Here is a 14,426-nt window from a genome sequence, read left to right on the forward strand (position 1 = left end):
AAATCTTGGTGTGATCAACTAACCATCCATATGTATAACCTGTTTGCAGAACCAGTATTGATTAGTCCATCCTTCAGTGTCAGATGAATGAATTAGTAGTTGTGAGAAAATGGCAGGTAAATTTGCAAACAGTATTAAAGTTCTGTTTCTTAAACCTAACTGAAAATAGATTAAGATGAATGGTTCTGTTAACAGATCACCAGATGCCATATAATTGAGTTGGAGGTGTTGTTTCAAATCTGCTGAAGAGAGAATACAAAAACTTTCAACATACAAATAACATTCTTAGGATGTGTATATAAATATGGAACCCAAAATCCATCTGTGGCAGAAACCAGAGTTGGATTGATTTTGAGACTCTATGAGACCTACAGGCCGGGGCATCTGTATGTCTAGAACTGCACCTCATACATGTGTTTTGCACTAAGCCTACTGGAAAAATACAGTCAATTTAATGCTACAGTTGAGTTATGATTTTGTACTCGCATTTAATTATCTGGAAAATAAAGATGGATGGTGCTGATGTTGTTACGATGAGAGTTCATATTCTACATCCAAAACAGGTCATGAGTTCTCCACCAAGACAAGGGGAAGACTTGACCTGAGTTACTGAAGTCAGTGAATATTGTACACTGCTGTGTAAAATTACTGTTTTCCCCAAACAACAGAGGGCTATTTAAGATCTACAACCAAATTAAATGGATAGATCCCATGTTAGACAACTGTAACTGAAAATGAAGCAATGTGGTGAGAGATCGATGGCAGATTGTCTCTAAAGATTCCTGCCATAATTCATAATATATATAGCCAGAGAATATTCTTTGAAAGCTGTGTGTATGGTTTCATTGTGGAATAGGAACTAGCTGTGGTCTGTCGACCTTGAGCAAGCTGGTGTTCCACAAGATGTCTTACTGTTTTATAGAATTCTGTACATGTGCTTCCTGAACTGAGGTCATGGCTTTTAGAAGTTGTTTGTGTTATTCTATTGATCTGTTATATGTGTTCTTTTATTTATCATTGTTTGCTTTTAGAATGAGGTGTGAGCAAATCCTGAATGCAATCTTTGTAATCTTAAGAAGGAATCTGTGCAGTTGGGTATCTGTTTTTAATTCAAACAGCAAGAGCAGCGGAAATCTCCATATAACAGGCAATTCTACTTATGCAGGGCTGAACAAGACATTTGCATCCTATTTACACCATTTATAAATGTATAACAGAGATGAATACAATTGATCAGGGACTTGGCAATGTTCTTAATGGAGTTTATAAAAATGTGTTGCAGAGATTTGTACATGTTCTCAAAAACATAGACTTGTTCTTGACAGTGAACTAGCAACAGCAACAGCTACAGACTTACAATATATACATACCTGAACACTGGAAAGAACAGCTTTGTATTTCCCATGGAGGGCAAAAAAGAACTTGAGAGAAAGACATTAATCATTTGAGAAGCAAGTGGTTTTTGACAACACTGACACACAGCTCACAGAGCCGTCCTGTGCTGAGTACAATTCATTTCATCCTGTTCGCTCCCGGTCCCCCTCACTGATTTTGGAGCATTCTGTCACACAAGTGAATTATCTTACACTGAAATGTGTTAAAGCTGCACTCTCTGATCTGTACAGTGGAAATTTCACAATACCCTGACACCTTCAGTCAAATAGCTGATCAAAGAGACTTTATGTACAAGCTGTGTCACCTGTGTTCCTGACAGCAACCACCAACATTTCTTTGGCCTCAGCCTGAAACAGCTTGCATGGGAATAAGAACATCTTAGGCCCTTCCAGTGTAAGTGATAATCAAGTGATCCATGTTTTGATGATATTTCAATAACTGAAGATTCATCATTAGCAACAAGGTACAAGAGTACAACAGTACAAGAGTGCTTCCTGTAGTACCTCAGCTTTAAAATGCTACAGATGATGAGATTGTGTCCTCAACGAATCAGTCCCAGCCAAAGTCTTGACCACTCATGTGGTAGAACTTCAGGTTGAATGGCCTGTAGAAGTCCCTGAGCTTCTGAAGAGCCTCTGGGGGAATGAGGGGGTGTGGCCGGCCCTTGGACTTGCCCAGGCAGCGGGGCCGCCCACTCCCCTCCGGTTTCTTCAGGCAGGGGAAGCCCTTGGTCTGGTTGAAGTAAAAGTGCTTGTCCCCGACGATGCGCTTGATGCCCAGAAAGTCCTGGACGCGACCCATCTCCCCCGCCGGGTCGGCCACTAGCTGCTCGCCGCTGACGAACATGAAACGCGAGAGCGGGAAGTGTCCCAGCCAGCTCTCCAGGTGCTGAGCGTACAGGCCGATCCGCACGGCGCTCCAGGACGTGTCGATGGCGTCCGGGCTGGAGGAGGAGGCGTTCCGGAAGGCCAGGCTCTGGAAGGAGGGCAGCCCGGGGTTCTTGGAGAGGGTCTGGGTGTAGTCGGAGACGGCCCTGGTCACCGGGTCCCGCACCACCACGATGAGTTTGGTGTCACAGTTCATGGCACAGACCCGCAGCGGCGCCTCTTTGGTCACAAAGTAGCTGGGCGTCTTTTCCATGGTCACCTGTCCCTCCAGCGTGCGAGGCATCAGATTTCTGTAGAGAGAGAAAAAGAGATGGAGTGGTGGACGAGAGAGGGGGTTAGGATGTGTTTTCATTAGTCAGATCATCACAAGTGAGTCACCAAACAGAGTAAACTGCAATTCGATTTGGTCAAAATAGAATGTTTCCTAAATCTCTAATCATTGTCTACTCTGGTCTTTTGGCCTTTTCACAACAGTCTGGCCTGAACCAGACATTAGATATTCAGCACAACATACAGAACCCACAGTGTTATGGAACATGTGCACGTGAAAATAAGCAGTGTCACGTCTGGAACAACATCTGTCCATATTAAAACAATCAAAGTAAGTAAGAGACAGATTGTTAATGTTACCTCAAAATGTTAGTCTGTCCCCAGGGAAGAGAGAGAGACTACATCCGTTTACATAAACTTGATTTCTGTGGGATGAAAACATCCCACATTTTCACAGACCATAAAGTAAAAAACTAAACTACTGAACTTTAAAGTCCAATCTCATTCTGTTTCATTTCATTTAATTCATCAGTTATGTGCATGTATATTTGCACCACTAACTGATTTTCCTACAAAAGATTTTCCAATAGAAAAAAAAGAAGTTTGTTTGATCCAGAGTAATAAACGTTCCTCATAAGGATGTTGAATCTTTTTTGACCACGTCATTTTTCCATCTCCCTTTCCTGGTCTGTTTGTGGTTCGGACAGCCATCAGAGAGGGGACATGCCTCCATCACCAGCTCATCCATTATTTACTCCCTAAGCCGGCCCACATGGTTTGTGGTCGACATGTGGATTTTCAAGACAAATTGTAGCAATGTGCTCAGGGAAAATAAACACCATTAAGAGCACAACAACAGAAATGGCCCATAAGCTCAATAAGAAAACTTTGCTGACAAGTGCAATGAGTTTCGGTGGAACTTGCTTGATGGATTTGCAAAGTAAAGTGTCAATATGGCTCATTTCTGTCATTTGTTACTGTCTGAGAATGGTTGCTGGAGCATGTAGGCCAATATTAACAGTGCATGTCTGTGGTTTTAGGTGAACCTACATAATTATTCAGGATGAATTTCTATTCATCTGTAGTTGTATCTATCCAAAAACCTTAACACATTACTCTTGGTATCTTAATTTATTCAGAGGGCATACTGTATATTAAAAGGACATATCAAACTCATAGCTACAGCAGACCTCTTCGTTTGTCTCCCTGAGACCTACAAGTTGCATAAAATCTACTCAAACTGAAAAAGAAAACACAAACCAAAAGTTACCAAAACAATAGACACATGCTTTTCTTTTCTCTGTTTAAAGTACAGAGCCCAGCTCCAGCCGCAGTAGAACCCTATGCACTGCAGCCTGAGAGAGCATCTAGCTCAGCTCAAATGGAACCGTGTGTGTGTGCTTAAATTACATCTGATTTCATGGTGTCAGAATTATAAGCTACAGATGTTTGTTGCCCACTCAACTCTTAAAGGGGAGGGGGTATGCTTAAATGTGGAACTTACTGCATATACGGACTGCCCAAAAAACAGAACACTGAAAATTATCTGTTTAATGGTCTAACTCTACACTTCAGTGCCACAGTTTACAGTGAGTAGTTTTCTAAAATATACAAGATAGATAGATAGATAGATAGATAGATAGATAGATAGATAGATAGATAGATAGATACTTTATTGATCCCCAGGGGAAATTCAAGTGTCTAACCTATACAAACAAATCTCCGATTTTGGTTTACAGGGACTTTAAGTGTGTATCAAATGAGCTTATATGTTGTATTCTGTATGGTAGGACAATAACTAGACTTCTGTGTTGGGTAGACAACAAATTCTGATTTTTTTTTGTTTACTTTAAAACAGATTTCTCCAGTTTAAACTGCTTTATTTCAGAAACGATCTCCTCTACAGGTTAGAGGAGGCTGTTTACGTCTCGTCTCTGAGTCAGTGTCTATCCTCCTGGGTCCTGCTGGGTTTGCTTTCTCCCTCAAGAGATAAATACATCCCCCTAATGAACACTAATGACTGCTCCAGCCAAAAGGAAAAAAAAAGGTTGAGTGTTATGTGTCGTTGTCTGGCCTCCTGTCTCCCAAATATTATTCCCCCCAGATCAATCTGTCTGTCTTGGTGGCTCCAGAAGAGGTGCTCTTTAACGAAGGATCAAGCTGCCCCTGAACCAGACACTCTGCCAGGGCTCAAGGCCTCACAGACGCTCCAGTCTGCTCACCTTTGCTGTTGTTCACCACTCATAAATACTTAATGCAGGGAGGAGGCTCAGAGATATAACCTCTACACCATCCAAGTCTAGAGCGGGGGGTACAGACGCACATTTGTATGGGAGCGGCAGTGTTGCCGGCATGTATGAGAATATGCGGACATCTGTGTGTGTGTGTGACCTGCATGTGCATCAGTGTCTGTTTTGATAGGGGTTGATGTGTTTGAAAGGGGTTGTGTGTGTTTGTCTGTGTGTGTCTGTGTGTGTGTGTGTGTGCACATAACTATTGTACGTATTTAGGTGCTCCTGTGATCCTGTATGTCAGTTCAGAAAGTTTCAAAACCACTGACGCTGAAGATTCCGAACAGTTCCACTGTTCTGCATTTACTCTGAGTCTAGTCTTTTCAAGAACTGCTTTGTTGCTCCCACCACAATCACCAACTCTGTAATATGAGTCCCTGGAGAGACATCAGCATCCTTGATTTTTTTTATGATACAACGCAATCAAGCCCTGATAGAAACATCTCGTAAACATCAATAAAAACAAAAGCCCTGAAGCACTACAGTCTTTGTGCATGAGACAGCCGATCTTTTCCAAGCAAATCCTGCCCATGTGTACAGATCTGTACAACACCGCTGATGTCTCAAAGCCATGCTATATACAGAGAGGGCTATGTAGAAGAGTAGAATAAACATGGGAACAAACATAAAGACGCGCAATATCTTTTTATAATTCAACATTTGTATCTAAAGCTTTAATGATGTAAACACTTCCTGAAGGGACTTTGATGACATGCTGCAAGGGTATTAAGAAGTCAACTCCTCAGGATTTGCAATAACAACAACACTGCACACAAAGTTAAACATTCCGACACATTCTACATACCAACAACAACAGAAAGCCACATCAGACAAAAAAAACTGCTGCACCAGATTATTTTTTATTGCCAATAAAACAGTTCACAGACATAAGTTCAACAATAACCAAGCCAATCCTCCAAATCTGTCTGATGGCCATGAACACAAGGAAGGTGTTTAGCCTCATAAAGTCTGTATTTTAATGGATAATCAAGGGAATATTGGACAGTTAACATTGTCTCTTCACTCCCCTTGTGGATATGGTCAGCCATCAATTTTAGGCCCATATGTACTGCTTTATATTTTAAGTTATACCTCACATTAAGAACCTCGAGGTCCCTCTAAGGTTTAAGGAGTCATTTTTATTTATATTTCATATTGAGAAGTATTACTACCCTTCTATTGCAATTCCAGCCTTAAGAAATAAGTACATCATCATAGAGCTTCAATACTACACACAGCAGAAGAAAGAGCTCTGAGTTTGTTTCTTTTTCATTTTCTACAATCGTAATCAAACATCAGTATTTGCTGGCTTGGCAACGGACACAAACATGGCATCCAAGAATTTTGAATATGTTTCACTGGCTGTTTCCTGTCAAATATCACCACCACACTATTTGGACATGACATCTCTCTCAGCCGTTGACCTCTCTAGAACCACAGAAAGCTAAGCCATGGCTGTCCTTGTGATATTTTAAAAAAAAAGAAACACTTCCTTATCTGTCAGGATGCATTTCAGCAAAAAAAAAACATTAACTGGCAACGATTAGACTGAAATGGAGGATAAGATCGACAGCAGCCCAGATCTGATGTCTGATGCCACTGAGTGCTGATGGACGTGTATAACAAAACAATTCATGATAAACTAAATGAAATGATCAAGCAAGGGCATGTTACAAAGGATAGCACAAAGGAACAGTTTATTTGCATTTGTTCAACTGAGACCTTTTAAAGCCAATTCAAAGTGGAAGCAAACGTGATCATAACAAAACTAAATATCCCATATGTTTCTATGTTCTATGTTTCTGACTTAAGAAAGATCACATGGAAGGTCAAGACAAATTAATCTCAACTGCAACCATCAATCCATGGTTTATGCAATTCTTTGGAAATGAATCACTACCAATCAATTTTCCATCATGCTGGATGAACGTATTTAGAATGCAGTTTTCATTATTGAAAATCAGGCATGGAACTTGACATGACAGAATACAAATATGTGTAGGCTACATTATGCCCTGTGTTGTAACATAGACTATATAAACTGTAAAAAGTGGATCCTCAATGATCCTCATTAGAACTACATTTTTGTAAGAAGTTCCATAAATTCACCAGTGCACTGCTAGATTGCTGACCATTTATGAACAACAGCTCTCTCAAAGCATTTCATGCCAAATACTGTTGCTTTTTGAAAGCATTTTATTCATCTCTTGTTGTTCCACTGCTTCAAAATCCTCCCTTGGTCTCTCTCATGGGGACAAACCTTCCCTTGGTAAACGTACAGTATATGGTGTCTACAGGAAAATCATGTACAAAATCTTGTAAACTGCCCAAGCACAACATCATAAGAGCTATGTGGTATTTGAGTCAGTGCCCATCTTTCCTACTAAAATATTTCTGGCATGATCAAAGAACGTCAAGGCTACAAAAAGTCCATGTTCCAGATGGTTACTGCCCCCCTTTGCTGTATTTCCATATTTTAATTGCAATCCAATAGAAAATGGCCTTTTGTGTCAGAGGGGAAAGGTCAGCGAATTGACAGACTGTCAACATATTGATAACAGAACTTGTGGAGTACAGTCGTTTTTCCCATTCAACTGCATGGCTTAAACTCTCTGGAGACCTTCTCATAAATCATACATCATATATCGTACATGATCGATATCCATGTCTATGCTCTTATATTATCTTTCATTACTGTTGGTACTCTGTACTATATGAAAACTAGATGTACCGCAGAGTGGTACAAAATGTGACCGCCGCCCAGTCCAGCACATGTTTTCCACAAAAATAAGTCACGCTGAAAGGCATATATGATTCTAACTGTCTCACTGAATTGCATTATGCACACTCAGTTCTCACTGGTATCTGCTAGACAACAAGTACCAAAACATGATTAGTTCATAGATTTCACATGTAATATAAATTTTATACAACCCCACCCCCATCTTGCCTGTTCATAATTCTGAGAAATTCTTGAATTGTGTGCATGTGTGCGTATACATGTTTATGTTTATGTGTGTGTGGGTGTGTGGGTGGGTGTGTGTGCGTGCATGTGTGTGTTTGCCTGTTTATGTGCCTGTGTGTGTGCATGTGCATGCATGCGTATATATGTCTACTGTGTGAGTATGTGTCATACTTAGGATTACTGTGAATGTATGTGTGTGCGTGTGTATCTGTTTATGCACATGTGTCAAATTGGTCATCCTAGGCCCTACAGTTCTCAAGATATTCACAGAAAACTGTGTCTGCCCTACCCTCCTTTCGGGGGGTCCAGTCCAGCGGGGGGGCTACAGATCAAAACGAAAAGCGATGGTTCCATGCTATCCATGTGGGGTTACATGCCCACCAAGTTTCGTGTACCCCGGTCTTACAGTGTCCCGGGAATCCTTGACGGAAATTTGGACATGCGAAAAAGAAAAAAAAAAAAAAAGAATCTGACTAGCTGTGCGGCGGTCATAATAATTGTTTAGCAAGTGGTGTGTCCAAATGAATGCTTTCAAAAAGTTCTAAAATATATCTCCTGTTTGAAATCTAAAAATGAAAATTATTCATGGCTTTGTTTGTTTATTTGTTTTTTGACTTGGCTGGACTTTATCCAATATAGGTTCCTTTTCTATAACAGACATGGTTTTGGAGTTGGAGTCCATAAACACTGCTACATTGTCAGTAATGCAGACAGAAGACAGAAAAACACAGTTACTATGCAGGTTTAGGTATTTTTGGCGAGTTTAGAGCTCCCTCAGAGTCGCGATGTATTTATTTGTCACTCTGCTATTGTAAATAGCAAACTTCCCTCATCCCCCCCCTCCACACACACAATTAAATGCAAATGCTTTTGTTGTGGAGGTGAAGGATTTACAACAGGCAAAAACTATCTCCAAAGAGCTATATCTACTGACAAGGTAAGGTTTCAGATTCTTGCGAGTTTTAGCAGTCTTGGAAGCCACTCTTGGAAGTTGCATGGCTGGTTTTCTCGGTAGGGACTCTCTGCTGTATAGCTATGCTAGGTAAACGATTTGCTGAACGAAGTCGTTTATCATTAAAATTGGCTTCATGAAGGTGAAAATCTTGCATAGTGTGCCTTTAAACTCTGATTCAATGCATATATTTACATGTATTTATTTGAGAAATGTTCTTAATTGTGTAGGCTACTATTGTAAGACGTGTGATTTAATTGTCTGCATTTTTATGGTGAGATCAACTGTAAAGGAACACACAAAACAAATGAGTCAGTTATTAAGTTGTCAGAAACTATTGACCAAGTAATTTAAAATACTAATGTAATGGCAAGTAATTTAAAAGAATATGTTTCATTCATAGCATGGCTCATAGGCCTATTATAGATCCACTGTTAGTGCTATCCTCTCTCTTTGGATCATATGTGAAACAAACAAAAATAAAAACAGATAACACAAACAAGAAAACCATTACTTTTAAAAGTAATGTACTTTTAAATAAGTTTGATAGGGCAGTTCTGTGGGTTTCTGCATAATGATCACAGATGAACAAAAAATTACAAACAAATTACCAAAGACCCGAAATAAAAAGGTTTGGAAGCAAACCGAAAATGTGGTCTGGCAATGATACGTCAGAGAAGCACATTCAGGCATTGACTCCTTGATGATCTCAAGATGCACCAGTGACGGGTGAATGGACTGTTTGCAAGGTCTTGGTGAGGCAGCACAGCCAGCCAAGGACATGAGTTCTCACAAATGAGCCTTACAGCATGATCCATCACTTTTAGAAAACACAGCTCAGGTCTCTTGTGTCTCTTGTGCATTTATTTTCACTTTTCTTCCATCATGGGGAAGTATTCACTATGTGGATGTTTCACTGAAACAACACCTGGTCACCCCTTTCTGTCCTTGTTAACATTTCCAGATCACCATGGAGCTGAAGTCTCTGACTGGGATCAGCAGGCCAGGATTGCCATGGGGACAGAGAGCTGCTTCTACTGAAATCCTCTCCACATTCACGTACATTTACAACCAATTTTTTTATTAACTTCCTATCACAGGGCTTTGAATGTTTCAGATGGATTTGTTTTTTACTGATATACAAATATAATATATCTCTTCATCATTACAGCTTGTGTAATTTTGCAGAAGTAAACAAAGGACTAGGGCACTTAAATTCAACCACAGTAACTATTCAGCTATGTTTGTTTTGTCAAATATGATTTTACCACACTCTCATACAAGACACAGACCCTTTTTGTCAACCTGAGCCAAGAGGCGTTTGGTGAACTGCGAATAGCTTTGCCCCTTACTGCCTCCACTGCAGGCATCAAAATTATGCAAGCTGTCAGCAACAAAACAGGAGGAGAATAAAGAAGCATCCCTCAAATCAGATGTCAGGGATCAGCTAGGTTTGTGGGAAAAGCTGACATGTAAGGCCAGCGCGGAATTTTAATGAATGTAGACAAACAGCGCATGTTCACTGAGGCGTGACAGTCGAGTCAGGTGACCCCCACGCTAACAGGAAGAGGTGACCGCCTGGCCCCCCCACATAAACGCTTTGCAACCAGTCTCGTCCCATCAACTGTGACTCCAATGGAGAGGCCTGCCGCAGTTTCCTCTTCAGTGAGTCATTATGCTTGAGCTGTCACCAGGGCTCTCTTTGAAAAGAAAATTGTAAATAATAAAAAGAAAAAAAGCTTTCAGACCAGACAGGTCCAAAGGCAGGTGTCTTGACCCTGACAACTGGCGCATGCAATGAGGAAACCTCTGTGCAATCGCTCTCCTTGCGTTTGAAACCTGAGCCAGTAAATGCCAAAATGATGGCGCAGGTTACCCAGTGTTATGTGTGTATTTTGGATGACAGCTCATTTTTTGACGTTGTAGTGGTAAGGCTTACCATCAGTGTTACTGTCTATTCTCTTGAATGTCATAACATTGTTTTTCTCTCTCTTTAACACTGTTTTCTTGTTCTGCTTTTATAGGGTGGCTAGTATTGCATGGGGAGGAACATAACAGAAGATGTTTTCATGGTGCCATCTTTGTAAAAGACCGTGTACGAGGCTAGATACCATTTTGAGTGATACTATGCACTCATGGGGGAGCTTTGTGGCCACATCTGTATGTACCAGCAAAGCCACAAGCAGGAGGATTCTGGGAGTCCCAGGCCTCAGGACCTCCACTACCGGCACCATGCTTGCCACCAGCAGCTTCGCTGGTCGGGGCAATTAAAAGACAAGCAGTGCCCTGTACTGCTTCCTGGAAGAGAGATCTGCCACAGGCATTTCCAGACAAACACTTCATCCTGGCTTCCAGTGCTGAGCCCAGGCCTGGGTATGGGAACGTAGGTGGAGAAGGGAGGGTGGGTGGTGGAGGGGGATGGGCAGGGGGGCAGCACACTTAAAATGATCAGCAGTAAAGTACTTCCATCTGTTTTCCTGTTTTACGTGAAATTCTGCTCAAACATATTCAGGGGGAGAAGGAAAGATGAAACTGACACTTTTGAATTTTTAACTATCTCTCATTCTCTCTCTCTCTCTCTCGCTCTCTCTCATTCTCTCATGTTCAACAGTGAAACTGGGTGCTGCTGGGGGGGAATCAGACCTCTGCACTATGGCAGCAGTCTCTTTTGCAAAGATCATCCAGACATCTGGAGATCATCAGGGGTGATTCCATTCACTGGAGTAGAACCATGGACAAATTACAGCTTTGGTCATCTAGGTCAACGTTTCCATTAGCAGTTATCACTTACAATAGTAAAGCCTTCACCACACACACACACACACACACACACATACATACATACACAATCTCACTGTGCAGGCGAGATGCATCATCTACGAGCACTGGCCCTCCTTTCAAATGCAAACCAAACCAGTCTGTACATGCATGACCTGTCCTGGATGATAGATGCTTTTTTCCGCCTAACTAAAATAAAATTAATCTGATTGTCTGTTTGTATTGACTTGTCGCTTAAGGACATGTGATTTATGAAGAATTGAGATGTACTGACAGACAAAATCATTCAAATATATTATGCATGCACTCGCTGATGCAAGGCTCCACATGATCTGTACATCAGATAAGAGACAAGATGTGGCAAAGGTTGCATACATCTGAATATAATTGGGTTGGGAAACACAGCTTGCTTAGATGAAACAGTAGGATTGTATATTATTGATAAATCTAAGATCTGCTGTGTACGTTTTACATTGGGATTATCAAATCAAACTTCAGATCATTTTGATGTGAGTGATTGAAAGGCATGCACACTTTCACACAATGAATTCTTGTGACACTTATATCTTACTCTAGGTAGCCCCAATCAACTTCTCAGAAATCGAACAAGAGTGCAAGACCACCTGTCTCTCTCCCTCGTTTAAGATTAAGCTCCTAAGTGCAAGTATCGTTCTGGAGAGATGTGCACAGCAAGTTAGGCTACCCTTGAAAAGCCTACTGCAGGGTTACCAACTTTACCTCAAAGCATTGCCTAGCTGTACATTGTGCATTAACAGGTGTCGTATGCGAGGTGGGGTGAACATTTTTGACGGATACTGTCTGAGTTGGTGAACTGGACAGACATAACTGTAACATGTCTTGCCTTTAACAACAGGTCAGCTCTGTGTAAATAGGTTGGTCCGAATCTGTTGAACACTACATGTCATGACGATTCTAAATAATTACTTAAAACGCGGCACAAAGATGGTTTTATATAAAACTGTGAGACAAGTTGTGCATTGTACACATAAGACAACCCGATGAGGTCTGTGTTTCATACCTGTACCACTCCAGCCCCTTGTCATAGAATCTGTCAAAAAAGTGGGGTTCCGCGCCAACAGCTCTAACATCAGGGTGGACGCGCAGAAACTCCAGAAGTGCTCTAGTTCCACCCTTCTTGACGCCAATGATGATGGCTTGGGGGAATTTCTTGGATCCAAATGAATTCGATACAGGCATTGCGCTCCTGGAAACAGCCTCGCCAGCACCTGCCCTCTCCAGCATCTGTTGCTGCAAGTGACCGATGACTTGCCAGGCAAATTTAGGTGAAACGCTGGAGAGGCCAGGAATAAAGTCCGTTCGGTTGCGTATAGGATGCGCGACACGTGAATATTCTGAAAGTCTGACATTATCTTGAAAGTCGTCCCCGGCATCATATTCACTGACGGAGGTCTGCAGATCAAATGTGCCTTTTGGGAAGGAGTGAGAGAATCCGGCGAGGCTATAGAATAAATACATGAAAACCAAAAGCATGATAAAGAATACAGATACTTTGGACAGCGCCTTGCCGAAGTTCAACCTAATGCTGCATACACGACATCCCATGGATCGTTCTCCTGGTCAGAGCAGATACAGCAGAAAGTTGACATGCTGTTCCACTCTGTATCAAATAGCCGTGTTCCGGTCTTCATCAAAGATAAGAAGACGTGTCCCAATTTTCCACTGAAATTATAATTTAGAAGTCTAGTTAAAAATATTCCCTTTCATTTAAAATAAAAAGTGACACCAGTGTACCAAATTAAATTGTTGCGTGTCTGGTGTTCATTTCTTTCAAATCAAGTGTGGCAGTGCCCGTGGTCCTGCATGGAAGAATTCATTTCTCATCACTTACATGTCATTCAAAAACTGTAATCCACGCCCATTCCTCAAGTCTCCACCCTTTCCAAATAAATCCAGTACATAGAAAACCATGTTCTTGAAGTCTGAGGAGCAGAATTCAAAGAAGCCAATAGCTTATAAAAGTGATATCAAAGTGTAATTTTATATACAAAGAACAAACAATAACTGTTTTATTAATTTCTTCAGCACAACAAACACATTGTCCTGAGTAGCTAACTGTACACTTCAATTAATTGTTTTATGTGAACATTTTATCAGGCTTCAAAACCCTTCAGTTTTGAAAGAATACAATACAATACAATAACATTAAAGACCTGCACTGAGACATGTTCCCATGTAATTTTGCAATATAATCTGGCATAATTTATGTTGGGATTAAGGGTAGACATTTCAGATATGTCACACACTAACTGATCACTCTCCCTAGTCCCTATAATCTTACATTATACTTTTTTTCCCTCAAAGCAGAACTTTACCTGAAACCTCAATGCCATGATTTTGGGAATATGAAAACACGCTCATCAGAGAGAGGCCAAGGTGTGTGAACAGTTATGGGCAGAGACGGTTTTGAGGGATTTGCTCATCACTGTAAAGCTATGGAGGCATATCACGTTACCCGCTGGCAGGGCTGTGGGCTCCTTTGAACTGCACTAATACCAGTGTCGCAAGAGTGAATGGGAGCGGTAATGGAGAAGACCAGGCGTCTGGGAAACACATGCATCAAGGTGCCCCGAGGGAGGCGGCCATGACACCACGAACAGAGACACACTGAGGGCGAGAGACAGTACAAGAGGAGGGAAAAACTCAAAAACAGAGTCAGACAAAAATGAGTGTGTGTGAGTGTTGGGGGGGGGGGCAGAAAACAACAAGACAAGAGTGAGCGAGAAACGAGTATGAGTGAATGGCACATGCTGTATATGTGTTGACAGGGAGAGCACGATCATCTGTAATGTGACATGTCTCCCTCATTAACTTGTTACTTTTCCTGCCTGGCTGCTGGAGCCTTGAAC

The 14,426-nt window shown here is 41.3% G+C and overlaps 1 protein-coding gene across 1 annotated transcript; it reads right to left on the reverse strand.

Moving 5' to 3' along the window:
• Nucleotides 1–1,123: 1,123 nt before the first annotated feature.
• Nucleotides 1,124–13,363, reverse strand: LOC121704634 (heparan sulfate glucosamine 3-O-sulfotransferase 6-like). The gene is made up of 2 exons (XM_042085020.1): nt 12,578–13,363; nt 1,124–2,572 (listed from the first exon to the last, which is right to left on the reverse strand). The coding sequence occupies exons 1-2, from the start codon at nt 13,120–13,122 to the stop codon at nt 1,945–1,947; spliced, it is 1,173 nt and encodes a 390-aa protein (XP_041940954.1). The 5' UTR covers nt 13,123–13,363; the 3' UTR covers nt 1,124–1,944.
• Between the last annotated feature and the right edge of the window lie 1,063 nt (nt 13,364–14,426).

Source organism: Alosa sapidissima, chromosome 3 (genome assembly GCF_018492685.1).
Source record: "Alosa sapidissima isolate fAloSap1 chromosome 3, fAloSap1.pri, whole genome shotgun sequence".
Lineage (NCBI taxonomy): Eukaryota > Metazoa > Chordata > Actinopteri > Clupeiformes > Clupeidae > Alosa > Alosa sapidissima.

Excerpts from the sequence above, each read along its gene's own strand:
- LOC121704634 (XM_042085020.1), bottom strand. The coding sequence starts at position 13,122 with ATGGGATGTCGTGTATGCAGCATTAGGTTGAACTTCGGCAAGGCGCTG. Across the intron at positions 2,573-12,577 it reads AAGGGGCTGGAGTGGTACAG|AAATCTGATGCCTCGCACGC; the intron begins GTATGAAACACA and ends CTCTCTCTACAG.